Raw genomic sequence first — 27,972 nt, forward strand, 5'->3', positions numbered from 1 at the left:
GAAACCGATCTTCCGAGGTCTCTCTTATTCCGTGCTCCCTGTTATACTGTTCCTGGCCCCATATTATTATTATTATTATTATTTATTTATTAACGCAATATAACCTTCCGGTACATTTTAATAATATGGAGAAAGATGATACAGAGAGCAGACAAATAAAATAAAATAAAAATTACCAAAGAAATGAAAAAAGAAATAAAGTAAAATAAGTCAGAATTATTAGTTTTATAAGAAGACACTTAGAGTATTTAAAGTGATATGAAAGCTCAGGTGTTAAATTTGGGACGTGCTAGCTGATAACATGTAGGGTAGATGTCCTATTTACTGTCAGTGTCCCTATTACAGCCACTTTATTTATTTCGCTTTAAAAAAATGTAACGTATAAAGAATAGACGTATAAAGAGTGTACTATAATAATAAGAAAAGCAGTCCCAATTTTATGATAAATTCTTTTTTACACTATTCTTTACACGTTGCGTGTTTATTAAGTAAAATAAATGAAGTGGCAGTAATAGGGACACTGGCAATAATTTGGACATTTACCCTGTGTTAAAAGGAACTGCTATTTTTACCTTCGATTCACAAAAAAGAACGAAATAAAGTAAGGTAAAATTTGACTTACACACGTTTGCTTGCCCACCGAAGTAATATCACAAATTAGACCCCACATGAAGATAGACTTCCAAAGAAGAAGCCACTGTGAAAGCTCAGAACGAACTCTTTGCTCAGCCGAACGACGCAATAGCCCCACGCAGTGGTGGTGCCAGTTTCCAATTCCCCTCGTTTCCAAACTGCCAACCGCTAACACACCCGTGGTATCTTAAATTGCAGGCGGTCACAGCACGTTCTTCGGCCTCCTGAACACGTTCGTCCACATCGTGATGTACACGTACTACCTGCTGGCGGCGATGGGCCCGAGGCTGCAGCCGTACCTCTGGTGGAAGAAGTACCTGACCGTCTTCCAGATGATCCAGTTCGTGGTGGTGATGATCCACGCGTTCCAGCTGCTCTTCATCGACTGCAACTACCCGAAGGCGTTCGTCTGGTGGATCGGCCTGCACGCGACCATGTTCTTCTTCCTGTTCAACGAGTTCTACCAGGAGAATTACAAGCTGAAGAGGAGGCGGACGATGGCGAACGGCTTGAAGAAGGACCACCAGATCGGGAACAGCAACAGCCAGGCGCACGGCGCGGTTACGAACGGCAGCAGCCAGCCGCCCTCCGGGCGAAGGGACGCCGCCGATTACTACGTGAAGGGCGACAGCCTGGCGGCGTCGGAGCTGAATCTCCGGAAGACGTACACGACGGCCGAGTGACACCTGACCGCGCCACATCGTAGACCATCGTCCATTCATTTCGCCTATTCTCCATCGATCCTCCGTGTCGCATCCGGGCCTCGCTGTTCCGGCACTCCCGCTACGACGGCCCGGCCGCGATCCGAACGGACGTAGCCGCCGGGAGAGCGCCACGGTAACGCGAGAGTACAAAATTACTCGGCGCTCGCGGCCACGTTAGCCTGTGCATTGTATTCGTAGAAGGGGGACAGATACGTAGAGAGCGCGGAGGAGAATGAAACAGCGTAGGGGGGGTACCGGGGCCCAACGGGCCCGGATGTCGCCACAACTCAGTGCCACGGAACCCTGCCAATCCGGGTGCCTCGTGACACCTCGCGAGTACACCTGCCCCCCACGGCCGACGAGCAGGTAGCTCTCTCGCGTCGTCGATCCTCACCCTGGACGCGTGCGCCGTGGGTTGTCGCGGGGAGACGCCACTGGGCGACGATCTCCGCGTTCCCGTCTCCGTCGAACCCAGCCGAGCCTGAGCGCGACCGATCCTCCCCGATGAAGTCGCCCGGCTACCTCGGGCCACCGGTGGGACGTTACGTAAAGGCTGCCTCGTGCACGCGACTTCGCTGCGTCGCCGACGAAACGGCAATTCATAGGCATTACAGTAATCCAAGGGAGAGGGGGGTTGCGGGGACGTAATCGGTTTTTACTGACCGTGGCGAAATTGCGCGGCGGTTTCCGCAACGGTGGAACCCGCGTCTGGTAAAAGGCCACTCTCACTCGCGACGGGCGCTTCGATCTCCCTGGATTCGAGAATTCTCCAACGGCTCGGTGACACGAAGCTCCGATCGCCTTGAATATTAATCGTTGTCAGAAGGAGGTTGCTAGCAAGAAAGGGAAAATGAAGGTCTGGTGAATGTCGAGTGTTTCCTTGGAAGCGTTGGAGTATCTGATTACATTATCCATTACATTCCCTGCTGTGGTAGCTCTGAAAAAGGAAGGCGCTTTTAGGAAACGAGTTCGATGACTCGCGAGCAATGATAACAGATATGTAGCGAGATATAAGCAGACGTGTGTGCAGAAAGAATGGTGTGCAGGACGAACCACGCAACGTTTGAGCACCTTGGTTATTCGCGGTGTTAGTAGTGATCGATTCAAGTTCGCTTGAATTTTTATAGCGAAATGTTTAACAATTATTTATATAAGAGTTTTATTCCTTTTAACATTTTACTTTTAATTTTTATTCTATAACGTTTCTATTAGCACGAGTCATATGCGTTATGTCATATATATCTATATATATGTGTAGAGCAAAGAAATTTGAGTCAGACTATTTAAATACGCCCTGTATAATACAGCGGGCATTATATCGTGACAATAACTAACATTAAAGAATCTCAAGGATCCCTGATTTCGATTAATATTCAAAGTGATCCAACTTCTCTAGCCCCCTCTTTTCGTTAGAACGCAGGTATTGTTATTAGAGGCATTTCTTTTTTCTTTCGGTTCGTGTAATTTCCAAACGGGGTTGGAGCCCGCAAAACGCGCGCTTACAGATTACATGAAACACACAGAATTACATAAGAGAGTTAACGGTGAGTCTTCGATCGGTTTACGTAACAATGCCGCCGGCCGTTGTCGCGTTACGTAATTTCGGGAAGATCTCAGTCGCGTGATTCCACCGGGGAGGTCCGAGCGTTCGAAGATTCGTCAGTTTATTACTTACTCGCGAGATCTGGTAACCTAAATTTCAGCAGACACGATGGGACAGTCCAGTCCGCCGGCGCACGCGCAAGCGCGCCCTCTGCTTCCGTCGAGTTTCGAGGTTAGGCGAGAGCGAGCGCATGCGCGCTATCCGAGCTTAAAATTCGCCCGAAAATTAGCGTGTTACACAGGTTTACGCGTATTTTATATAAGAAAATACGCGATCGTTTTTTTCCATCGTTGTGATTTAAAACAAATTTCTTAGAACCCCTCTTTGTTACCGTGGCGATATGTTAGGAGACATATTGGCGCGCGCTTTTTTTCAAATCTTAGTAATCGTTCAGGAATCGACGCGCGAGAGAACTGTTCGCCGATTCTGCGGGGGGTAAATTCGATGCTCGTCAGAGCATCGCGGTGTACTAGGATGTCCAGCATTGTACATAACACACGTCGCCTGATTTCGGTATGTTCGGCTCAACAGCAGCCACTCAGTTCGAGCGGAAAAAAAAGAGAGAGTGAGAAAAAATGCGGATGCGTTGAAAAACGAGTCGGGGAATTGTACAAAGTACGCAGCTTACTATTAATCGGTATTGAGAACGATCTAACGGTCTAATCGGTAATGTATAGTCGAGCACAGGTCTGTACAGGATGTTCGCGCGTTATTGATCGCCAGAATTCTCATGTTTGTAAATGACTGGGGTTAGAAGAACGTTAAGGAATAAATTTTTGAAGTTTTTCTACAGGATACACGATCGTTATAAATTACATATCTTTGAGAATCGATGAAAAAGAAATTATTGCATTTACGAGAAAAACACTGGGCGCGAGTAACGAGGACATTCTGCGTACAGGGTGCACCTTTAGGAACCAGAGCATCTAATTATCCGCTCTACTGTTAATAGGAATACACGCTTAAAACACGTTCGGGTGATTGTTGATTAACCAGACGATAACTTTTGAAGGAGAAGCTAATTTTTGTAATCGAGCGTTCAGCTGGTTTCTGCTGGTCCACCCTGTATATTAGTACTCTCCGCTGATCGGCGTTTAATGCCGAGTTTTTAATAATATACGAGTTGCGAGGCAGCGCGAAGCAAAGGAAACGTACGTTTCCCACGGCCAAACGTTCAGACTCTTCCAACGTGCCTTGCGAGTAAACGGATGTGCCTTGATATCCAGGATGTTCCGGCGATCGCGCGGCGAAATCATTCGAATCACCCATGGGACTCGATAAACGATGCACCGTGAATGATCCGTCGCCAATGGCTCCTTAACAGTCTAAATAACGTCATAACGTCGCGTTTCGTTCTCGCAGCACGCGGTGCGATTACAGGAAGCATTTTACAGCGTGTGCTCTGTGATCTAGGCGTTAAGGTTTCGATGGAACGCATACCGAGTCGACCGCACGGCAAAGCTGTATTACAGCGTTGTATTTAAATCGCGAGGGTTGTCGAAATTGTTTGTTAGAGAGCTAGGGACGCCCTGCGAGCGTTCACGTTCCTTTTGTTTTGAAAGGTAGCTTCTCGTATTCAGCGCACGTTGGCCGCCTCGAGGACAGAGCATGTAATTCTATTTTTCTAAGCGAACGCTCGCTACCCGAGACATCTGTGATGTAGATCGTTCTCTCTGACTATCTCTAAATTAGCGAACCTCGCGTACTCGCTACCTAACATTAACATATCGATGTTTGCTCACGTTTGTCCCGTAGGGATTTCATGAAGGGGATGTAACTCTTAGAGGTTTATCAGCCTATGTGTAGGATCGTAACGGTTAGGGGCGCGATCAGCGTAGATCACCGATCCCCTCGAGCTCCGCGCCAGCGCGGGACAACATCCAGAGAATCGAGTAGCATGACGATACGGTCGATGCGCACAAAACGTCCACATGGTGTTTCGTTCGCTTTGCACGTTTCGTACACCTTGTACATAGGTAGGTTAGTTTTGTACTGTCGTAAGGATGAAAATAACAAACAAAAAAAGAAACCCAAAATCGAGGTAACAGAATTCATTGTGCCACGCTTCGCACCGGCGCGCGAAACAGGGAACGGGAGTTGGGGGTTGAGGGTTGGAGCCAGGTGCCGTAAGCTTAGTGCGCATAATGATAATTTATATAACGGATCTACATCTAGATATATTATTACGAATAAAGAGTTGTTCAAAAAGCAGAAAACAATAACGAAGGAGCAAAGGAAAATCTACACTGAAGCTAACGATTGCTTTTGTAACCGCGGCTATGTACATAAAAAACACTCCCAGAGGTGCAATGTCAAGTTGATCGGATTGGTGCAACGCCAACGCGAGACATTACCGATTGAAGCCACTGACACCGCCTTTCCTTTTCCACGAGGACGCATTATAGTAGGTACGAATTCAATTGGCTGCTCGGAATCGGTGGAGGACAATCCCCCACTACACGCTTTAGCTGTTACGTCATTCTACGGGGGAAATAATAAATTTAGAGGTTAATGGGCAGGGGGAATAAGTTTCGTTGGTTACACCAGGAAGAAAAATTGCTGCTATAGTCGAAGAAAAATCAGGTAACTACTTATAAGCCAATTAGTATCCCCCACCAGATGCCTAGCATGATTCAGAAAAATAATTAATAACAGTCGAAACACGCCTGCTCCCTATATATCCGACTGTAGTGTGACAGATCACAAAAGGGGAAGTTGCTTGTGACGTTATTCCCAATGTAGGAAATTACTGAGCGGCCAATTGAATTTAGGCCTACACGATTGATTTTTAGTATCAGAACCATGTATCCAGGCCCTGTAAATTAAAGTGAAGTGTAGCGAAAATTTGAGGAGTTCTTTTATTTTCAAAACGACCATAATAATTTTTGTTCCCTCACTGCCATAGGTCGAAGGACAGTTTGTAAATAGTACCAGGTATTTTGTCGGGATTAGAACTGGAAAAAGATTCTTCTGAAAAGAATGATTTGTGAATGTCCGAACAGCTCGGTCGGTAAAACAGAAAATCCAGGCTCGAATCTCGGTGCAACGACCCATTTGACAAGATTCTTTTTTTTTCTCCCTAGATATTGCTGGAATTCACAACTTTATGTACTCTATTTTCTTCGTCAGTTGCGCTATGTAATTGTGGAATAAGGATAAGGAATACTAATTAAGTGGAACAATTACTTTCCGTTTAGCAAAGAACTTGAAACTGCTTTGTGCGAGGCTTTCGCTGAGAATCCAGCAATTGCGAATTTCTATCGAACTTGCAGAGATTCCGATCCTTCCTAACCTCTCTCACCGAAATAATCAAATAAATGGATCTGCTGATCTGTTGACTATAAATTATAGAAGTAACGAAAACGGCTATTTCAATCTGCTCGAACTTTTGAACCCTCAAATCATAACGTGCTTATCCATCTTCTTTGTCTTCCTAATCTTTATCGAGTCAACAAATATACAATGACTAACATTCATTTGTGATGCTATCTGTAGCACAGTTTGGCGTGACTAATTTTCGAGTTTCTCTTTACAATCTCCGTTAGCCTTCTTGCCTAAATTTCCAGTGACGCATCCCCAGTTTTGAATTTAAAATGTAACACTTTTTAGGTTATCCTAAGCCTCCCCAAATTCCATATTTGAATTTGAATTCTGGTAGAAAGATCGCTTGAACATCGCAGTTTTTCATATTACAAAGAAAAAAAAACTGATAAAGAATTCAGAGGAACGATATACACGTGTCAACCTAATATTTATCAAAGAGTTTAGATTTCGAATCGAAATACGAGGAGGGTAAGGAATCGTACAGAAACAGATCCAACGACGATATGCAAATCGCGAGATGGATCGTGATGAATTAAACGTGGATTAAATACGGAATTAAAATGAGTACAACGGTGGACGTTTTATTCCCAGAACCCCGATCATTCTCTTATCTCGCGAGACGTAAACAAGTCGGAAGTAATTATCCCATTTATGCAGGATGGACTTGGTACTATCGTGGCTCATTTTCCCATGCACTGATAAGAAATGACACTTTCGTAATTGCTACAAAAGAACCAACACCACCTCAAAGGCCAGTGGTGTACAAACCAGAACCGATGAAGTTTCTTAGCAATAAACTTAAAAATACCAAAAACTAAACTAACCCAAGCATACCGTCTAACAACTTCGTGCTTATAATTGCATAATATTGCAATATTCATAAAGGATGACAAAAGAAATACATCGATTCCGCTACGACTGTATTCACGTGTTTACATGCACGCGACGTATTTATGCTTCTATAAATACGGAAATAATAGTTCTCAATCAATACATCGAAATATTTGTCTCCGCATCCAATTTCCATTGATATTGACAACCACTGTTGCACATACCTCGTAGCAACCTGAAATTGCCGAGTTTCAGCCACCACGGCCGACCCACCTGTAATAACGGTCATTATTGTCTGTCAATACAATGTTATTTTCCACGTTCCGTAAACAATACTAAAATACATTATCATCAATAATCCGAATTACACAACCGAGCAATTACATTGCTCCAGTAACACTTATGTACAAACGCACAGTGTGCATATTCATGTAAATTCAAATGTCAGTGCAGCACGGATGCTGCTATAGACAATGCGAGATCCGTGTACGTAAAATGTACATAGACACGGTATGTACGATATGATTCGTTGGGAGGTTAAAACAGAGGTCGCCAACGTTCCCTCCGTCGCTGAATTATTAATGAGCCGAGCTGCGCGCTTGTAGAGGCGCCACAGGGGCGGGTTGAGAGCCGCTGTCTCGGTCTTCTGCTGCACGTCAATGCCCGAACTGTCAAGATCGCTTGACCAGCAAGCAGCTGCCATCGACGATAAGCCCGTGCGGTACGCGAGACGCAGCAGTTTTTCGGGGGATAATATTCGAGCGGAGCAGCCCGCCGCCCAGCCATCCTCTACAGCAGTGCCGCGCGATTAGTCAGCGCCAGCCACTGACTAGCGCGGTACATACCATCGGTTCCGACGGCACTGACGTTGTACTCGGAGGCGCAAATGACTACATGTCAAAGCCAGTGAGCCAGCCTACGGTTTGAGTGAACCACTTGTACATTTCCACCGGCGGAGCTGGATTTCCTCCGATCCCATCGAAAATGTTGGCCCTCATCAATCGGATTCTGGACTGGTTCAAATCCCTCTTTTGGAAAGAGGAGATGGAGCTCACCCTCGTCGGCTTGCAGTACAGTGGGAAAACCACCTTCGTAAATGTCATCGCGGTACGAATGTTTCCCTCTGCTCCAGCGATTTAACGATCGCCCCACGGCCCCCTTCTCGTCCCCGATCCCGCGAGCGCACATTTTTCCAACGATAAATGGACGATGCCCGCCGCGATCATAGGCGCGGAACGTGCATCGTCTTGGTTAGATTCTATACCTCGTTCGCACTAACTCGATGGTCGTCATCGATGTCAACCGTTCTCGTACCCGCCCTTACGGGGCAATCGGAGGATTAACCGATGCACAAACGGTCCTTTCGAAAGAATTATGCAGAATTCGAATAATGCTGCGTGTAATATGGAGAGGATTGCTTGCCGTATATGTCGGCTGTTATAACGTTAATAACGGTGTCGGTTTTAAGTCCGTTTCAGTCTCACCGTTTTCGAATGCTCTCTATGTAGTTATGCCCTGTATATTCTCACACAGCGTACGTGTGTTTTTTCTTTCCAGTCAGGGCAGTTCAGCGAAGACATGATACCCACTGTCGGCTTCAACATGCGCAAAATAACAAAGGGCAATGTCACCATCAAGGTGTGGGACATTGGAGGCCAGCCGAGGTTTAGATCCATGTGGGAAAGATACTGCAGAGGGGTGAACGCTATAGTGTACATGGTAGACGCCGCGGATCCGGAGAAAATAGAAGCGAGTCGCAACGAGCTGCACAATCTGTTGGACAAACCTCAACTGGCCGGCATAGCGGTGCTGGTTCTCGGCAATAAGAGGGATTTACCTTACGCCTTGGATGAAAACGGACTGATAGAAAGAATGTACGTATATATTCTTTTTACGACGATGTAATCGGATGTATACAAGGAGGGTGGAAGGCTGATCGGTGCGTTTTGCTTTTAGGAATCTAGCAGCCATTCAAGACCGCGAGATCTGTTGCTATAGCATTTCATGCAAAGAAAAGGACAATATCGATATTACGTTGCAGTGGCTTATAGCACATTCTAGAAGTGGTGTTCGCTAATACCCGTAAACAGATTTTATGTTCTTATACATTTTTATTGAGAAAACCCAAGGTATCGATAGCAGAATTGGGATCAAGCGTGCGGCGGAGTGTTCACCGATGATTTTACTCTGGGTTCCATTGGTTGCCGTAGGGAATGTTTTTTTTTTTTAAAATCTAAGCTTTAGCCGTTCTTTGTTTAAACCTCGTATGAAAAGCGCATGAAAAGGAATACCGAGAAATTTATCGCTTAAGCCAAATACAGCGTGCGAATGATAACGGAGGCACGTTCATCTTGCAAGCACCCTAGGGATAAGTAACGATTTTTTATATTACGTTTTTAGGCGATCAGTTTAAGTAACATTGTTGTTATTCTACCTTAAACATCACGTGGAAATAGCATTTACCGTAGGGACGATAATAGCTAGTACGGATTACAGGCGCAAAGTTATATCAATTATCGTATAGTACACATTTTCAGACCTATTTAATTAAGATTAATAAATCACAGCATAGAGATTGCGTACATTTCATCGCTATATGTACACGAATATAATGCTAAGTAAACTTGTATAATTAATGGAGAATTATTAACAACATTATTACCGATTTATTATGATCCTTCAAAATACGAAAGTTGTGTTATGTATATACACGTATATATACATATATATATATATATATATATATGAAAAACGGAATAAAAAGATGCGATCCATTTTTTAAATGGAAGCTCGCCTTTGAATAAAGCCGGGAATCCACCGAGAAGCTAAGCTAAGTTATGCTATGCGATGCTATGTTTGCACGTAGGTTTTGGTGGAAACGGTTCCATAAGAATGTATTGAAGCTATTTCTTTTAAAACGTAGCATTGCATAGCATCGCATAGCATAGCTTAGCTTCCCGGTGGATTCCCGGCTTAAGTTTCTATTATCACTGACGGATAGTTTAAAGGCTCCTCCACACCATTGCTGCGATGGATTCGCGGCAGTTTATTGTATAGCCGCAGCGGAAATGTTTTGCGTCGGTCTGAACAAACCCATAAGCCGCCACAAAATAGTAAACTGCCGCGAATAATCGCGTTGGTTTGGGGGAGCCTTAACACTTACGGTTAATACTTATATTGTTTTATTTTCCAATTAATATTAATACATGGCACATAAGGTGATTGTATGTATATTGTGCCATCATATTAGACGATCGTGCTGGCTGCTTGGTTTGTTGAAATAACTTCAAGTCCGACTCTTCATTTACTCGTCATTTTGACTCGGATAGGCAGTGACGGATTTAAGAAAAAAGGCCCAGGTGGCAAACGTTCTGGGACAATCTGTATAAATAACAGAATTACAAATAAATTTAGGCGCGTGTGATATGAAAATTATAGGGAACAAAAAAAGACAATAGTTTTTGGATAAAATTATAATTTTTTTGGAAGATGGGGCCCTGGGGGACCTTCTGGACAGGGGCCCAGGCGGCAACTGCTCATCGGCCACTCGTTAAATCCGCCACTGCCGATAGGAGTCGTTTTTGTTTCCCTTTTTTCCGGATTTGTCACTTTCCAATTGCAATATTATTATTTTGATACTTTACTATAGTCTTATAAAATCGTAATTATGCATAGTTGAAATTTGGCTTCGAAATAGTGGCGGCAAAAGTGTTAATAAAATATTGTTGTACGTTTTCATTGGTGGAGTCGCGTGACGTCACTGCACAATCGATTACAGTACATCGAGAATCGATTTGTTTCTGCTAAGTTGACATTGGCTCTGTGTATTTACGTTGTATTACATTTGACGCCAGTCGTAACGTTTTGCGCGTCAACAGATTTATAACACTGTTCCGTGGATAGATATTCGTTTAGGAATCCGAAATGCCGCCGGTAAACAACGAGGACCCTTATTCACACGCAGCGAAGGGAACTTTGAAGCTGAAAAATGATCAAGGCGTGAGCAAAAAGTATGTAGGTGACAGATACTATTCCCGATTTAGGTTATATAGGTGTTGACAGGTATTAAGTAACTTCGAAACAGAGCTGCAGTTAAGTACTTTCGGAATAAATGTGAAATTACATTTAACTTATACCCACCTTAATTTAGTATATTAAAATACTGTGATTAGTAAATACGGGAATTTTACTTACCGTGTATCCTTCATGTTTATTGCAAGAGCAGCGAACCTTTTACATACGTCGTAAAAAATATAATATTTTTCCGAGTGAACAATAAATGGAACTTTATATTTCTGGCGGTATAATAAATAAAATACTTACGGTGCGAAATTCTTCTGTAACTATGATCTGCAAGCAATTTCAAAACAAGAAAACCGCTATAATTATGCAAATGCCACAAAACCGTTTCTGACAAATGGTTACATCTACCCTAATGCGTCTTCTATTATTAAATAATTTCCGTTAGTCTCTTACTGTAATTCAAATGTAATACCATTTTATATGCACGAAGCTTCTTAAGATAATATTCAGAGACTTTTATTTGCATCGTTCAAAAGTAAAAATATGATTTTTGTGTACATTCGATTTAGCATTCGCTATTCAATGTACTATTTTACATTTCATCCGGCTCTGTTCCAAGACCGTTGAACCGCATGACTAGCTCCATTAGTTATATAGAAATCACAAGTTTTGAGTAGGTAATGTTATATCAGAAAGAAGAACAAAGAAGGCAAAAGTAAGAAACTGGTGGAATTGACAAAGATCATGGAGGAAGAGAAGCCAAAGACTATGGAGATCAAGCGAACCAAAGCTGAAATAGCTTTCCAGAAAATGCAAGAGAAGATGGCAAGTAATTGATGTAGAAATGTGCATTCTAGGGACGCTGTATCTTACCGTGCAATATTGCTTGCAGCAAACTGAACGAATAAAGCAGAAGGCCTCAATGACGCATAAACAAAGGGTTGAAGAGTTTAACAGGCATTTGGACAGCTTAACGGAACACTTTGACATACCGAAAGTCAGCTGGACGAAATAGATGGCTGACACATTTCTTTCTCCTGTATTTTATTTATACAGATACAGTAAATACTCGTTATGAGCCCTTTTCTACCACGCGTTTAAAGCCCGGCGACTATCCCCACCATTTCTTGGAATCCTTCGTACGAGAGTGGGGGAACCCGGGAACGAGAGAGAGGCTCTTTGGTTTACTCACGCTCGTTCTTGTGTTTTCTCACTCGCGCCATTGGCCGCGCGGAATAGTGTTCACAACGCGCTACGAGCCCGCCGCCAGCCCCGTTTGTCGGGCTCATAACGAGGATTTACTGTATACAGTTGACAGAAATAATTGAAATAACATTAAGGTTGGCATTTAGTCTTAGACATGATTGTACTTTATTGCAAATGTTTGTAAAAAAACGGTAACATTACAATATAATCTTAAAATGGATGGAATTGCAAGTCTTCACGATTACGCGTTTCATTCGCACGTGTAATGTTTAAAACTAGTATTAAACCTCGGAGTATAAAAAGGCACTTGTCGTAATGCGCTTGGTAGTGTAACGTACATCGATTAGAATATTACAGAAATATTTGCTCGTTAAATATAATGTACATTACATAAGTGCGCTCTATAAATCGTAATATGTATTTAATATACATAGTCGCTATTCAGATCTAATAAAATGTATATACAAATTATGGACGGAATTATTTAAAAGTGGTTAAAACCGTAAATCTAGACAATTAATACGTTTCCTAATAACTTTACACGAAACGGATATTGTCGAGAGAAGATACTACGAAAGTACTATGCGTTAAAATTACGTGAACTATACTGACTATCGAAATTAAGGACGGATATAAGAATGATAGTTTTGTACCTGCGTTACCATAATGAAATACTTTGATATAATTTTCGGTGATTACCCAAGGATTAGTTCCATCATCGAAATACATTGGGCATTGGTCACGTTCTCTCTCGTATTCCTAGATTTATAATACTTAGAATATTACCCAGAGCAGGCTTGAGAATTAACTACTCTTTCGGTCGATTTTCAAAAGCAAGGCCCTCTTTTTTCCACCACGCGTCTTGGGCCCCGCGACAGCCGCATTAAGGCGACACTTGTATCAATAGGTTTCATATGGTACGTGACCAGCGGACGTAGCCGTGATGGAAAACACTGGTTCTCGTTAGATCACCGAAGTTAAGCATCGCGGGGCGGTGTACTGGGAAAAGATGGGAGACCACCACCTTTCTCCCGGGGCGCTGCTGCTGCTGGGACCCGAAGGAGAGAGGGAAAAAATGGGACTATAGTAGTAGTTCGTTCCTTGGGCAATAATAAGCAAAAATAAGCTTGAAACGCCCCACCCTGCTTAAAACACAGGAAAACAATAAAACATAAACATATGGTACGTGCCTGAGGTGGCTCAAGCACTACGGTCGTCGCGAGAGCTAAGACGCGCGGAGGGAGAAAGAGGGCGTGACTTCTGAAAATCGGCCGAAAAGAGAAGTAATAAGAAATGAAACTGTATAAATTTCAGCATACCTGCAGCTCCAATGCAACTGCGGCACCTTCGGTATAATTCTTACTCGTAACATCTTGTTTCAGGTCACAGAATGGTCCGATAGCTTGAGACATAAGAACCTTATTCAAATCAGCCCTCTGATACACCCAGCAACGATACTTGCTAAACGGATCCAATTCGTCGTACGTTATTAGGTACGACTTCAAATTCTCCTTCCAGAATCCAATACACTTCATCTTATAATCCGGCAGACCTATAAATTAGAAATGAAGCAAAGAATGCGCAGGTTGATCCTCCTACGGTGGCAGCTTGAACTCACTGTAGATATCTACGGGTCTTCCTAAATGGTCTACTGACAAACAGTAGGTCTCGTCAATGGCTATTTCCTTTTGGTCAGTGTCGCAGACGGAGAAGTCTGAGATATTCTGTTTACAGTAGATATTTGGACGAGGAGACAGTGTGACGCCCCCTAAGATTCTAGTTTCGAACAGAACATCTCCCGTCTGAGTGAACATGTATTTTCCAGCGACGGGGCATCGCACTGGCACAGGATCCTTTGCTACGATCCCAAAATATATCGATAAGAGATCAGTGATTGAAACATAAATCTAAGAAATCAGTGATCTTAATATATAAAGCAGAAAGTTCATTTTTGTGTTGTCTGTCGCCTAAAAACTTTCGAACGGTAAACTCTGGGGTGACGAAATGTGCCTCAGCTCATTATGCCCGGCTAATCCACATGATTGTGGCTATTTTCAGCTCGCTACGTCATTCCCTTCCCAAGTTATGAGTTAATTAGGGAAGATAAAATCGCAATCTAAATTCCGGGCGTAGCCGGGTAGTAAAGTTGGTTGAAACATAAATCTAAAGAAACTACCAACCCAAGAATAAGTCATATTTCCAGGCCTCCTTGTTCGGGAACTGTACCCAAGAGCAAACAGTGTGGAAATCGTCTTTGATAACTGCCACACCTCGTCGGTATCTGATGACATTATGGTGTCGGCGCACGAAATCAAAACAGACGTAATCTTTCTGACTGGAAGTAGAGTAATCTTAATTATCAAAGTACCACAAAACACGAGCTTCATCATTAGTACCAAGCTTACCATCCATCGACAGTCAATCTTGCCATCATCACTCTGGTGTCTCTCGATTCGCGACAAACGTAAATTGTACGTCTGTAACGACCTTCGTCAGGATACGAAGTTTCGATTATATGCGTTTCATTAATGAAAATATCTGCATCGATGTTGGCTGTGTTTATCCACTGTCCACTCATATCTTCTGGGAACCTGCACCCTGGCTCCACTACTTCGGCTTTAACGGGTGTCACTCTTAAACGCTCGGGACTTTTCTCGACAGTCTTCAACGTATTGCACTCCGCAGTAATAGACACTCCTATATAAAGATCATCGTCACGATTCTTTAGGAAACATCGGTACTTCTCGTCTTTCCTAGATTCTTTTGTGTTTGCAACCGCGAAGAAGTGATTCTTGTCTACGAACCAATCTCCCAGACAGCTATATTCCACAACTGAAATGTTTATAGTAAACACACAAATGAAATGTTGTAAGAATTGGGCGAACGACAGTCCGTCGAAGTAGCGGAAACATTGGATATTATTCCGACAGGGACCGGGGTGGCCGATCGAGATGAGGTTTGGGGGAAGAGGGTGTGGACCCTAAATCTAAAATTGTAAAATTGCTTTCATGCGCAATTACCCCTGTATCTTTCGAACGCATTAATTACCGAAGCTAAAATTTTATAATTGCGGTCTTTCCACATCCCTCGTAATACCCACCAAGTTTCATCTCGATCGGCCACTGGTCCCTTTCGGAAGTACAGCCGAAACATTACCTCCGTCGAAAGTGTTTTTCATGCCAGAACACTGCTTGTACGTTATATTGAATTTCTGATTGGTTATCAGGAATTGTGTTCCCGCGGTTTGGCAGGATCGAATTTGTGCGTCTGGGTGGTTACACTCTCCTGTAAATCTGAATCGGTTCTGATAAGCGAATTGCCAAACACCTTCGAGAGATGACCTGCAATTCACGGGAACATGGTTCTCGGAAAATAGGGTTATTAACTGCTGGTCGGATCGCAGTCCTTTGCATACATTTTCCACTGTGGGCTCGACGCCGTCTGGTAAATTCATGCAACTTCCTAGAACATAAAACGAATAATGTTGTTTATGCTTGACAGATTTTTCTTGTCGATCCTTTCCAATTTGTTATACAGCTTTTACCCTCGAGTTTCTCCAATACGTTTACTGTCCTCACAATTAGATTGACGCAGTGGTAGCACTCTTCGTTCCGAAATACGAATGTGTAATTAACGTGATACTTTTGGTGCATATGTATGCAATAACCACGATTCGTCATTGTTTCAGCATTTATTTCTGTTAGAGTGTTCCTGCCATTTTCCCATGAAAACCATGAACCTCTTATGACAGTGGGAATTTCACAGGGTGAAGATTCTTGGCTGGAATATTTCACTAAAAAATAATAGAATATTAGTACAAGTTATTGCCTTCGACTGGAACAATATTTGTATAACAATCATTCATTAAGCCTGCTCTGGATATAGTTGCGCAGAAACATTAAGTTGCGCGTTAAATGATGAATTATCTTCTAACTGGAAATATTCAATTAGATACAATTCTCGTTTTCTAATGAGACGGAATTTAATTTGTAACAATTATGTACACACAACAAACACTCGTGCTTGATTTTAAATTTCCGCAAACTTACCCTGCCATACAAAATATAGGGTGAACAGAAATGCGTGCCACGTTTTCGTCATCTTGTCATTAAATCGGGTAAAACAATTTCGATAGTTGAAGAAAAATTTAATTTAATTGTGACTGATCACCACGCATGAGAAAAACTCGTACCCAACGCCCATCCCACTTGTGAATCATGCTTGTGCTGCCCTCTGAAAAGTCAGAGTGCGGGTGTTTCAATAAAGCAAAGGCAAAAAACTAACTGTTTTGAAGTTAGACTTTAGAGAGTTTTATTCCGATGTGAATCTGAACTGTTCGGGAAGACAGTTAGGGTAGATGCCTCTATTACAGTGTTTTGACACCGACGAATGAATTAATTACTGACTTCACTTACCTTAATTTTGCTTGGTGAAAATTTATATGGGATTTTTGAACTTTTCTTTTTATTAAGGCATTTTTTTCGGGTTAAAAATGTTAATTTTTCATATTTTATTAATTGAAATAAAAAGACATGTTTTTATCCCAATTACGGTGCCCTGAAAAGTACGTTGTCCGTATTACGGTGCCTTTTTTTAAAAGCGTTCCCGCGGTTAGGTTATGTCTTTGAACTGTTCAAAACCTTTTTTTTCTACGAGAGGTGTTTTTGTGTAATTTTAATATGATATAAATTTCTGTTCACACATTCTGAGAAACGAAAATAATGTTAGGTTTAGCAGTTATGGAGGGAGTGAGCGGCGACTGATGGGCGCCAATACAGACCAGCGTTAAAAGTTTTACTTATTACTTCTTACGAATTTTCTTATTCGTACTAACGTGACCTGGCGTCGTTTGGTATACACGTACAGTAATCCCCTGTTATAAGTCCGTTTTTTCCTCCCGTGGACAGTCCAGTGACTATCCCCATCATTTCTTGGAAGCCTGCGGATGAGAGTGAGAGAACCGGACAACGAGCGAGAGGAAACGAGAGTCGACACAGCCACTGGCCGCGCGGAGTCATGTCCGCAACCCGGGACCAAGCTGTCTTTGTTTGGCTGAAGTTTTCCCGTTTAGTTAGCACCGCATTGGTAGGAGGCGCTAGGTACATCTCACACACGCATACCTACGTGTATCAGTGAGCACGACACACAACCTTTCGACGTTGGTGAAATGTTACCATGACGACCGTCGTCATTTAGAAATGTTTGGCGCAGACACGAGGAAGTGTCCTCACTTTCCCTGGTTTACCCTTTCTAAGGCCGTCTGACCATGAATTGTCGCGTCAGTGACGCGTATGCAGCAGATAGAAGGATAAACATTGAAATTGAATATATTTTCTTTTCCTAAGAAAAGAAGAAATATTCAATTTCTTTGTATATCCTTCTATCTGCTGCATACGTGTCGCTGGCGCGACAATCCGTGGACAGGTTTAAAGTAAACGGTGCATTACACGTATACACATACACATACGTCCCGATTCACACCAATTCACACATTCACAATTTAGTACGCACCTCATTGGTAGGAGGCGCTACAAACTCTGCTTCAACTTTCGTAAGAGGAAAGCTTGGCCCCCCTGCAACCCACTGAGTCCGCCGCCAGCCCCGTTCGTCGGACTCATAACGGGGGATTACTGTATACAGTAGTTGTTTACGGCGTCGGTTCTTGTGTAATTATTTATAAATCCAATCGTGAAAATGCCACCAGTTTGCATCGTGAAAGGATGTCAAACTAGTACTTCCACGAAAAGTTCGAGACAAGAAGAATTAGAGAAAAAGTGTATTATTCAACAGTATGTTAAAGTACGTATGAATCATCACATTTCCAAAAAAATAATACTTCGAATAATACTTAAAATAATAATATCGTGTTATTATTGATCCTCCATATTAAAACTTCAGAGATGTACTTATTTATTTAAAATTATTATATATACGATTCACAATTATTTTAAAATGTATGAAGTCTATATTAAATCTTCATAATTTAAGTAACTACGTATTATTTCAGTACAGTCACGTGGTAATCAAGGGAGATTGTTAATGAAGAGAAAACCAAAAATTTTATTACCTTTTTCCATAAACTTTTTCCCTTTTTCCCCCTTTCTAAAATTCCTATTTATCATACTAGCATAAATAGGAAATTTTATTTTATAATTATCTGATCCAAAAGCCTCTACTACACTTTCATTTGTTGCATACATTGCTACTTGACGTACACTTCTTGTCAAGATAGCATAAAATGTGATATTATCATTAATAACCTCCCTCTTCATGCTTGCTATTTCTTTCTCACATTCATTTTGGAAATCACTTAGTTCTTTATGATGGCTATCAACTGCGGTTGAGGGAATTGATAGTATATCCTTGTTAACTGCATATAAATTTCCAGCTTTTATCTTAACCGTGTGACGTTTAAGAATCTTAATAACATTTACATGAGGATAATCATCGGCATAATTATCATCATCATCCTCATCATTGTCGTCACAAAATGTTTTGCGAGGATACATAGCAAAATCAAGCGCTGTGTAATTTTGTTTACTCATAATAGTAGTATCGGAACCATGTTCTAGGAGAGCCGTAACAATTTCTTCGTAACCATTCTCAGAAGCAATGTGAAGTGCTATTACACCATATTCATCTGTAGAATTAATGCTGGCACCAAATTTTAAGAGCAGCTCGATAACATCTAGTTGACCATCTTCAGCAGTAAGGTGCAGTGGTGTATAACCTGCCTCACTTTCAGAGCTATATACAGCATTAACATTAGCCCCATATTTTAGAAGGTGTTCAGCAATTTGGCATTCACCTTGTTGCAATGCGATATGAAGAGAAGTTGTACCATCTTTTCCTTCAGCATTTACCTTAGCACCTTTACTTAAAAGCAATTTGATAATTTCTTCGCTACCTTTTTGAGCAGCAAAGTGCAGTGGTGTATAACCTTCCTGCCTTCCAGAGGTATCATACACAGCATTAACATTAGCTCCATATTGTAGAAGATGTTCAGCATTTTTCTCATGCCCATAATTTAATGCCATATGAAGAGAAGTTATACCATATTTTGCTTCAGCATTTACATTAGCACCTTTACTTAAAAGCAATTTGATAATTTCTTCGCTACCTTTTTGAGCAGCAAAGTGCAGTGGTGTATAACCTTCCTGCCTTCCAGAGGTATTATACACAGCATTAACATTAGCTCCATATTGTAGAAGATGTTCAGCATTTTTCTCATGCCCATAATTTAATGCTATATGAAGAGAAGTTATACCATATTTTGCTTCAGCATTTACCTTAGCACCTTTACTTAAAAGCAATTTGATAATTTCTTCGCTACCTTTTTGAGCAGCAAAGTGCAGTGGTGTATAACCTTCCTGCCTTCCAGAGCACAGTGGTCCAAGAGCACCTAAAAAGTGGCCAAAAACAAGGTAGAAAATTTCCGTAAGGAAAATTTATCACCATTTTCAGGAATAGTTGCAGTGCATGTAGACAAAATGTTTTGTGGATTTAACCATTCCTGCTCCATTGGCATTGGTTTTATGTTGACAAATGTATTAAAATGAGTGATATGTCTATTCATTATAATATCAATGTTTCTCATTAATTTATGTTTAATTTATGGAATTTTATTGTTATAGATTTATTTGTAAATATATATGAATTAAGAATAACACAGAGAAGTTAAGTTGAGAGGAAATTGTAATATTCAATTCCTTATCGTTACACTATAATCATATTTCGCAGAATGTTTACAGATGTTTTTCGATTCACCATTCTCCGAGATTCCACCTCTTATACAGAAAAATGAAGCCTGAGTGTACTATATGTAATGTATACTTTAATGTAAAACTGCTACTTTTTGCTACTTTTGTTGTTTAAATTAAATTAATGTTATTAACGAACGACCATGCGCGTATAGGTTTTTTTACATTTAATTATCTATTAGTCTTTCATACATCGTTATTATCTGTTAATGACATTATTTTTTAAATTTTGTCTGTTTCTTAATCACAGAAATAAAATCGCACTCAACGGATACGCCTGTGTATCCTTACTTCTCACTGCTTATACTTCAATACAATGTATCAGTTTTGTCAAGAAACTCGACCAGTCGAGTTGTCGAGTCTTTTAGTTGATCAGTTGCATCCAAGCAGATCAGTTTGAAAAACGAAAAGAAATGTATCCTCGGAGTGTATAACAATTGTAGGTGCGTAAGTGATTTTTAAACATAAGCTTTATATCAAATTAAAAAGTGTTTTTTAGCTGCTCCTGAAGTAAATGTGAGCAGCCATACTACTTCTCATGTCGATAATGATAGCGATAGCGATAACGATAATAATGACACGCACACAGATCTTCTACATACTTTTACGTATTTAGAAGAAGTGGAACTGACAGAAACTGACTGATTGAGAAGAAACTGTCCACTTTAATAAAGTGCCCGAAATTACCAGAAATGGTAATTATGGAGCCTAGAATGGCACTGCAACCTTCTTGTGATAGGCTCTAGACACTACAAATATTGAAGGTAAACTACAGACGTTCCTATTAAAAAATCCTATTTTTAAAATTTTATAGCAACTGTACTCAATATGCGATTTTGAATTTTAGGCTTTTAACGTCGGATTAGTCATCAGCAACCTCGAAAACCCCTAAATAATAAGTTTCATAAATATCTGATGAAATCTTGAATTTTGGCCACTTTTTGGGTGCTCCTGGACCACTGTGCAGAGGTATTGTACGCAGCATTACCATTAGCTCCATATTTTAAAAGGTGTTCAACAATTATTAACTGCTGCATACATGTTGCAAGATGAAGAGAAGTTGTACCATCTTTTGCTTCAGCATTTACCTTAGCACCTTTATTTAAAAGCAATTCGATAATTTCTTTGTTAATATTTTGAGCAGCAAAGTGCAGTGGTGTATAACCTTCCTTCCTTCCAGAGGCATTATACACAGCATTGACATTAGCTCCATATTTTAGAAGGTGTTTAGCAATTTGGAATTCCCTTTCTTGTAATGCAATATGAAGAGAAGTTATACCATCTGTTGCTTCAGTATTTACATTAGCATTTTAAAATATATTTAATAAAAAAAAAAAATAACTATATTTACCGCGTCGATGATGTAGGGCAGAGTCCTACAGTACTGGCTAAAGCTAGACCTCGCTACTAATATTAGTTAACTGCACTATCGATGGAGAAATAAATAAATACTATAGTCCTACCAGTGGCCGTAACCGTGATGGAAAACACCGGTTCTCGTTAGATCACCGAAGTTAAGCATCATGGGGCGGTGTACTGGGGAAAGATGGGAGAGACCACCACCTTTCTTCCGGTGCGCTGCTGCTGCTGGGACCCGAAGGAGAGAGGAGGGATAAAAAAAAATGTGTGACTATAGTTCGTCGGGCAATATAAGCAAAAATAAGCTTGAAACGCCATTCTGCTTAAAACACAGGAAAACAATAAAAACAACAATACTATAGTCCTGAGCAACGTATTCCGGTGACATTCTTTTTTCTTTAGTATTACCAGAGTTTTAAGACGTTTAACGTTTACGCTGGTTTTCCTTGCGCCAAAAGTTATTTTTCATAACCAATTCTTTTTTTTTGCAGGTAATTAAATAATTTTGTCATATCACGTACATTATTTATAGACTATATATTAGGTATACACCAATGCACAGTTTTTGCAATTTGCTTTGTGTATTACGCATCAAACCTAAAACTTTTTTTACGTGCTTGTCGTGCAGTACTGGCCAATTTTTTTAAAAAAAATTTCCTACAATTAAAGTCCTTGGGTTTTTCGGCAGAAAAATGTCCGAAATTAAACAGAAAAAAAAGGAAAATGGACGCTGCATGACGCGAATGCGGCTTTGAAAATGCTACTATAAAACAAAATTAGATTAAACTAAACTAAACTTAGGCCGGGATTCATAGTCGCTACTTATTCTTAAGCATTTGCTTAAGGAAATGCTTAAGAATAAGTAGCGACTATGAATACCGGCCTTAAACTAGGTTTTAATCAACAAGTCACTGAGTGCATCATTTGGTAAAGTTGTCGATTAGCATGATAAACACTAATTTCGATGACCTTGAAATATGTTGTATGATTCTGAAGAACTTTTTCCTATACATGTAACCGGCGGTCGGCCTTAGTTTCTAAGTATGCAGAAAAAACCTTGGTAAACTTTTCCTCATAGATTTGAGGGGAATTTTTTTTCGTTTACAATAATTTTAGATCAAGAAATGGAATCCCTGAAATGCCATCTGCTGGTCTTATAAGAAACTGTAAGCTAGGAGAAAATAAAAACCTAAGAATTGGAATTGGTCAATTATTTTAATCTCGCGCGCCTTTTAAAATAGCTGATGCTTTAAACTCACAGAAACGAGTACTTAACGGATATGCTGTCATTCGGCTCATTGTAAATTATCTACACAGTACGTGTAAAATGCACATTTCCCGTATAAAATTTTGCTTTATTCGTATAAATATTCCTTTCACTATTTCTTAACAGTAAATCGAATTGTCACAAAAACATTATCGATCACTTACCTTTACGATATTCTCTCCCGTTTTTCAACATTCAAAATGTATCAATTTATTAACATCGCGTAATTTGCGTACAATCTCACCTACACATATCTCAGTTATTCTATAACACTCTTCCGATTAGAATAAATAATTAAAGACTCTTCAACAATTCGTAGATTGCCTTTTAACGCGCTATTCTGTCTCTAAGATACGCAAGTATTTCTTCCGTAGATTTCGCCAAAATTGCTTGCCTTGGTTGTTTGAAGCAATTCCCAGATAAACACAAAGTCCTGTGGACATTGAATTTCACGAATATTTAGAAGAAATAAATAAATCTATTTAGACTGACCTTAGGTGCTTCAAATCGCCAAGTTCTGGTGGTACGTATCCGATGTTATTGTTGGATAGATTCAACGTTGCAAGCTTCTGCAACTTTTTTAAAGACGATACGTCGATGTTAGATATTAAATTGTCATTCGCTATAAGTATTTCCAACGATTCGACTTCATAAATTGATTCTGGTAATTGTTCGTACCTGTTAATACAGAGAAACCTGAGTACATGTTGTCAGTAATATGTACAAAATAAAATAATGAAACAGTACCTGTTAAACGACAAGTTAATTTCTCGCAGGTATTTCAGCAAGCCGAGGCTGGAAGGAAGCGAATCCAACAGGTTCTTACTTAAATCCAAAGCTTGCAAATACTTATACTTTTCGCCAATCCATTCCGGTATACATGTTAGTTGATTAGACGTCAGTTTTAAGTCGCCGACTCTCGCGATTATCGATAACTGATCAGGCAAGGCAGCCAGCTTATTTCTACTTAAATCCACTGTACCTACGTCGGCTATACAAGCGTCTTCCAAGACCTGTTGCGGCAGTTCAACAAGATTTTGTCCAGCCAGACTAAGTAATTTTGTACTTTGCATCGTATATCTAAGACATCACAAACGATTCGGCAATGATTTACTATTACGCGATTGATAAGTCTGAAGACATTTGCGTGCACATACCTATCCGGATAAGTGTTGGAATTGGCAACCGATATTACGTATTCGTTTGTATTTAAGTTTGTACTGTTGATACTCTGTCGTATGTGCTTCAAAATTCGTGGAGTCCCGCAACGTATTATATCGCTTCTTACATTTTGTACTTCATTTCCGTCAATTAGAAATTGCTTTAAATTCGGCATTATACCGATATAACTTGGCACTCTGTATAACAAATAATGTTGTTCTGTAAATGCTTCTTCGATATACAATAATGATATATGTAAAATAACGTACATAGTTAGACCGTTGTACGATAAATCGAAGATCTCGAGATTTACCAGTTTTATTATTTCCTCTGGTATTGCATCGATTTTATTGTTCCCTAGTGTCAATGTTTTTAACTGTCCTACACCTTCCAAGCAAGACATATCAATTTCCTGAAAGATATGCAAAATGAATATAATCGGATCGATAGTTAACAGATCATTTTTACATTATAAATTCTGCGTTGAAATTCAAATGTTCTAGTTACTGCTAATTGTAGTAATCTTAAAAACATCTTTCTTTGATGTACTTATACGAGATATAAAGCTACCTATCAGCATATAAGAGTACGTACTGTAATGTTATTGTCAGCCAGGTGCAGTACTCTTAATAGCGTACAACCAGATACTTGAGGAAATGTTGTTAATTTGTTTGTCTGCAATATCATTGTTTCAACTTTCCTTAACTCACCCAGCGGTGGCAATATTTCCAACTGATTATAGCTAGCGTCTAATTTTTGCAATGCTGTTTCCAAAAGAATACGTGTAATTTTTATTAAAGTCTTACAGTGTATAAGAAGGAACAGTGTGCAACTGCTTTTCTGTTTTGAGACTGATGTCGTAACATAGAAATAAATTATTCAGAATTTCATTTATCTTATTGCAGATCATACCTCTCATGCTTGTTAAATCAGGTAGCAATTCTTTTAACATGTTGTGACTTATATCCAAAGAAGTCAATCGCACTAAATATCCCATTTCTGGTGGCAATTCAGATAAATTGTTGCACGACAAGTCCTAAGTGTATAAAATATTTCATAAATGTTTGTACGTGAAAGTCTTTGAGCAAATGTAAAAGTTGCGTTAAGAATGCGGGAGGGAAATAGACGCGAAGCAAGAAGAGAAAAAGTCGAAATGGGAGGAAATTAGAGACGTATACTATAGGCAAAAAATGATGGATATTCAAGAAATGGAAATAGAAAGCAGGAGGGGAAGAGAGTTTGATGAGGAACTAGCGCAAAGAGACAAGGCAGAGCAGGTTCAATGGCAATAAGACAGAATACTAGGAGGCAGATATAACACGCATTATACAGAAATTAGGGATAACCAGAGAGCAAATTACCTAGACCGAAATTACAGAGGCAGAGATCAAAGCATGTACGCAAGGTTCAGGTGTGGGAACGAAGAGCGGGGAAGCAAGTACTGGAAAGAAGAAAAAGAGACAGTATGCAGACTGTGATGGGGCTAGAGAGACGCTGGGTCACATGCTACAAGACTGTAAGGAGCTGAAAAGAGAAAATTCAACAATCAGAGAGATACTAAAGGGAGAAGAAGAAAGAGCGGAGTGGATGCGTATGGTTCTGGAAAAAAGGAGAAGAAAAGAAGAACAAGATGAAGGAAGAAATCAAAACGAAAGCACAATCTTCAGTTAACAGTCCCAGAAACACTTACACACGTAACACATGTAACCCCATTTTGAGGCCGAAAGGCAAAAAATAAACCGATTTACTACTATAAAAGCTGTGTTATAATTTACCAGACAGGATAACATAATTAAATCACCAATCGCAGCATCCACTTCCTTCAGACCATTATTTTTCAAGCGTAATTCACGCAGTTCGGTCAACTTGTAAAACTGGTGCGGTAATTTCTGTAACTTGTTACTTGATGCGTTTAGTATTTCTAGCTTACTTAAACTCCCAACCTCGGGTGGTAAATCTTCTAACAAATTATTGTGCAGCTATCAAAATTATTTGCGACTTTAAATTACTGTATACAATTTTGTGATAACAAATAGTTGCTATAAATATAACACGCACAAGTAATGTAGTTAATTCTGTTAAACATTCTAGCTTTGGGTGAATTATAGTTAAACTGTTGTAGCTTAAATCCAGTAACTTAAGTGGCTCTTGCTCCCACCATCGTTCATCTTTGTGCACATAATCGAGTTCAAAACGGAGCTCGTTCACCTCTTCTTCCGTTAATTCATTTATGTTCCATACTCTATTAGGTACTGTAACAAATTTTAATACTCTGAACATATTGTACATTTCATAGGCTTACCTAATTCTAAATGCGAGCTTAAGCAAAACGATATGTTTCTACAACTAGAAGTGACTTACCTTAATATATGCTTTTGATGATCTTGCATGATATTGCAAATGTTGCTTGCTCTATGGCATTATTCGTAATCTAACATGCAAAGCTAACTATGGAGAATGAAATAAAAAGAAAAAAGTCTGACTTTACGATGAGAGCTTTATTGAAAATTTTAATTGCGGATTGCGTACGCTATGTTCTTCTAATTGTTCAAACGAGATGGGTGTACAAGTAAAAGAAATATTCTGTAACAGGATACATTTGTAGTAATTTCATATTCCTCAACAGTGACGAAATAATAAAATAATTAAATGCTGCTGGAAAGCTTGAAGCATGATAGTGCAAATCTTTCTACCCATGTAACAGTTTACCAATAACAATATAAGGAATTTTAGATACAACGTATACTTTATTGCAATTTCACGATTACAAAGTACAGAACAATCATTTCTCACACATAGGATAACAGTTTAATATAGTTTATCATTCGTGATATCCACAATGCCAATGCTACTTTTATAACACATTTCGCGTGAAAGGAAAAAGATCTTATTTTGTAATAAATTAGTTGTAATAAATTATGAAAACAACGATGTAGTATAGGTATGAACGAGCATGCACATTAGCTCATTTACGAGTGCAAAATCGAAGGTACCAAGCATTCGAACGATTTCAAAATGTACTATCTAAATATAACATTCGATGAACATTTATTCCACTTTCAAATGTTGCAAATACCCGTGTACAGTCCTCTCGACGAAAGATTCAACTGTCCAGTCTTTCTCGCGGATATAATAACAACATCAGGTAATTCAGCGTTATCGTCATTTTTCGTTCGTCGTTTAAACACTGCTAAATGATTAACTTTCTTCTTGATCCCACTCATATCGTACTTATTGCGCGCATTGTTTACAGTTTGATATCCTCGATACAGGATGACTTAATAATGAAACTTCCCCCACTTCGTACCACTTCGTACACGGAATGACGCATCATACTGTAGCTACATATATATATATATATATGTTTTATATAATGCAAATTACCTATGTATATATATATATACACCATTAGATCATTTCTTAACAACTACTATATAAGAATATTTACGTTTTAGGACCAATCAGAGTTGCTAATATTGGATTAGAAGTGCGACGAGGCAACACTTGCTGATGTAGTAGATTTAAGTAGATGAATTTATTTGAAATAAATGTACTCGCAGAGGCGTATTTAGAGTGGGGCAAGTAGGGCTCGTGCCCTGAGCACCAATGCCGGGGGGAGCGCAAAAAAGCTGAAAGAAATAATGTTTCTTGAATAAATTTATTTGGATGGTTAATGTTAGTAGTTTACGCTTGTTATTCGCGTGCTTCGCATGCCTCTTTAGAGAAGCTTCGGAAAAAAATTGCTGCACTTTTCGGCTTCATTTGCCTCGAATTTTCGCCTCTTTCGCTTTTCAGCACTAATTTCTTTAAAAGGATTCTCTAAATTCTAAATAAAATGTTTTGTATGATGAACACTTTTAACAAAGAAGTAGAACAGAAAAGATGGAATTGGAGTGATAGGCATGGGGGGGGGGGGCGCAAATTCTACGCTTGCCCTAGGCATTGTTTACACTAAATACGCCACTGTGTACTCGGGCATTATTTTAAATACTATGTAAAATAATTGATACCGAAACCAGTGGTAAATAATAGTTGAAGATAGAAAGCTTGAATATTTACTGAAATACATAAACAACGAATTAACATTGTTTTAAGTGTTTC

At 39.9% G+C, this 27,972-nt stretch overlaps 6 protein-coding genes across 15 annotated transcripts in view; 3 read left to right on the forward strand and 3 right to left on the reverse strand.

Annotated features, from left to right (window-relative positions):
• The window catches only part of LOC143378764 (very long chain fatty acid elongase AAEL008004), an 84,716-nt gene extending 80,979 nt beyond the window's left edge, over positions 1-3,737 (forward strand). For all 9 annotated transcript variants that reach the window (XM_076830720.1, XM_076830723.1, XM_076830728.1 and 6 more), the window contains one exon: positions 832-3,737. In XM_076830720.1, coding sequence (XP_076686835.1) covers positions 832-1,316 — 485 coding nt within the window. In that variant the 3' untranslated portion in view covers positions 1,317-3,737. The remainder of the gene's footprint in view (positions 1-831) is intronic.
• Positions 3,738-7,717: 3,980 nt separating this feature from the next.
• On the forward strand, positions 7,718-11,105 carry Arl8 (ADP-ribosylation factor-like protein 8). The gene is made up of 3 exons (XM_076830747.1): positions 7,718-8,202; positions 8,653-8,969; positions 9,052-11,105. Exons 1-3 carry the CDS (start codon positions 8,080-8,082, stop codon positions 9,170-9,172), a joined length of 561 nt encoding a protein of 186 aa, XP_076686862.1. The 5' UTR covers positions 7,718-8,079; the 3' UTR covers positions 9,173-11,105.
• Positions 10,965-12,795, forward strand: LOC143378779 (protein FAM32A-like). The gene is made up of 3 exons (XM_076830750.1): positions 10,965-11,105; positions 11,811-11,943; positions 12,011-12,795. The coding sequence occupies exons 1-3, from the start codon at positions 11,020-11,022 to the stop codon at positions 12,131-12,133; spliced, it is 342 nt and encodes a 113-aa protein (XP_076686865.1). The 5' UTR covers positions 10,965-11,019; the 3' UTR covers positions 12,134-12,795.
• Udt (protein undicht) lies at positions 12,466-16,554 on the reverse strand. The gene is made up of 8 exons (XM_076830693.1): positions 16,374-16,554; positions 15,869-16,117; positions 15,481-15,786; positions 14,730-15,156; positions 14,505-14,659; positions 13,943-14,182; positions 13,644-13,876; positions 12,466-13,083 (listed from the first exon to the last, which is right to left on the reverse strand). Exons 1-8 carry the CDS (start codon positions 16,423-16,425, stop codon positions 12,862-12,864), a joined length of 1,884 nt encoding a protein of 627 aa, XP_076686808.1. The 5' UTR covers positions 16,426-16,554; the 3' UTR covers positions 12,466-12,861.
• A 1,618-nt stretch (positions 16,555-18,172) lies between these two features.
• LOC143378445 (uncharacterized) lies at positions 18,173-21,394 on the reverse strand (the record flags this gene model as incomplete). The annotated part of the gene is made up of 2 exons (XM_076830152.1): positions 18,173-19,698; positions 21,045-21,394. Coding segments are annotated over 2 exons (1,701 nt in total), but the record flags the coding sequence as incomplete, so codon positions are not given.
• A 1,383-nt stretch (positions 21,395-22,777) lies between these two features.
• Positions 22,778-27,963, reverse strand: LOC143378748 (uncharacterized). Of its 2 annotated transcripts, XM_076830695.1 has the most exons (11): positions 27,320-27,963; positions 26,948-27,212; positions 25,930-26,123; positions 25,647-25,850; positions 24,784-24,907; positions 24,466-24,635; positions 24,141-24,283; positions 23,868-24,068; positions 23,458-23,790; positions 23,203-23,388; positions 22,778-23,143 (listed from the first exon to the last, which is right to left on the reverse strand). In XM_076830695.1, exons 2-11 carry the CDS (start codon positions 27,093-27,095, stop codon positions 23,038-23,040), a joined length of 1,809 nt encoding a protein of 602 aa, XP_076686810.1. In that variant the 5' UTR covers positions 27,096-27,212; positions 27,320-27,963; the 3' UTR covers positions 22,778-23,037. The 2 variants fall into 2 exon arrangements, with proteins under 2 accessions (XP_076686810.1, XP_076686809.1); XM_076830694.1 differs by lacking the exon at positions 27,320-27,963 and having other exon boundaries at positions 26,948-27,235.
• Positions 27,964-27,972: the final 9 nt, after the last annotated feature.

The sequence above is a fragment of the Andrena cerasifolii genome, chromosome 2 (assembly GCF_050908995.1).
Source record: "Andrena cerasifolii isolate SP2316 chromosome 2, iyAndCera1_principal, whole genome shotgun sequence".
Lineage (NCBI taxonomy): Eukaryota > Metazoa > Arthropoda > Insecta > Hymenoptera > Andrenidae > Andrena > Andrena cerasifolii.

What these genes read in the sequence shown, in the direction of transcription:
- Arl8 (XM_076830747.1), top strand. Translation starts at nt 8,080, where the DNA reads ATGTTGGCCCTCATCAATCGGATTCTGGACTGGTTCAAATCCCTCTTT. An exon ending in CCTTCGTAAATGTCATCGCG is followed by an intron (nt 8,203 to 8,652) that starts GTACGAATGTTT and finishes TTTTCTTTCCAG; the next exon opens with TCAGGGCAGTTCAGCGAAGA. An exon ending in AACGGACTGATAGAAAGAAT is followed by an intron (nt 8,970 to 9,051) that starts GTACGTATATAT and finishes TTTTGCTTTTAG; the next exon opens with GAATCTAGCAGCCATTCAAG.
- LOC143378748 (XM_076830695.1), bottom strand. Translation starts at nt 27,095, where the DNA reads ATGAGTGGGATCAAGAAGAAAGTTAATCATTTAGCAGTGTTTAAACGA. An exon ending in CAGAATTAACTACATTACTT is followed by an intron (nt 25,851 to 25,929) that starts GTGCGTGTTATA and finishes TAATTTTGATAG; the next exon opens with CTGCACAATAATTTGTTAGA. An exon ending in TGATTTAACAAGCATGAGAG is followed by an intron (nt 24,636 to 24,783) that starts GTATGATCTGCA and finishes TTTTGGAAACAG; the next exon opens with CATTGCAAAAATTAGACGCT.
- Udt (XM_076830693.1), bottom strand. Translation starts at nt 16,425, where the DNA reads ATGACGAAAACGTGGCACGCATTTCTGTTCACCCTATATTTTGTATGG. An exon ending in CGTATTGGAGAAACTCGAGG is followed by an intron (nt 15,787 to 15,868) that starts GTAAAAGCTGTA and finishes TTTATGTTCTAG; the next exon opens with GAAGTTGCATGAATTTACCA. An exon ending in AAGACCCGTAGATATCTACA is followed by an intron (nt 13,877 to 13,942) that starts GTGAGTTCAAGC and finishes TCTAATTTATAG; the next exon opens with GTCTGCCGGATTATAAGATG.
- LOC143378779 (XM_076830750.1), top strand. Translation starts at nt 11,020, where the DNA reads ATGCCGCCGGTAAACAACGAGGACCCTTATTCACACGCAGCGAAGGGA. An exon ending in GATCAAGGCGTGAGCAAAAA is followed by an intron (nt 11,106 to 11,810) that starts GTATGTAGGTGA and finishes ATGTTATATCAG; the next exon opens with AAAGAAGAACAAAGAAGGCA. An exon ending in AGAAAATGCAAGAGAAGATG is followed by an intron (nt 11,944 to 12,010) that starts GCAAGTAATTGA and finishes TATTGCTTGCAG; the next exon opens with CAAACTGAACGAATAAAGCA.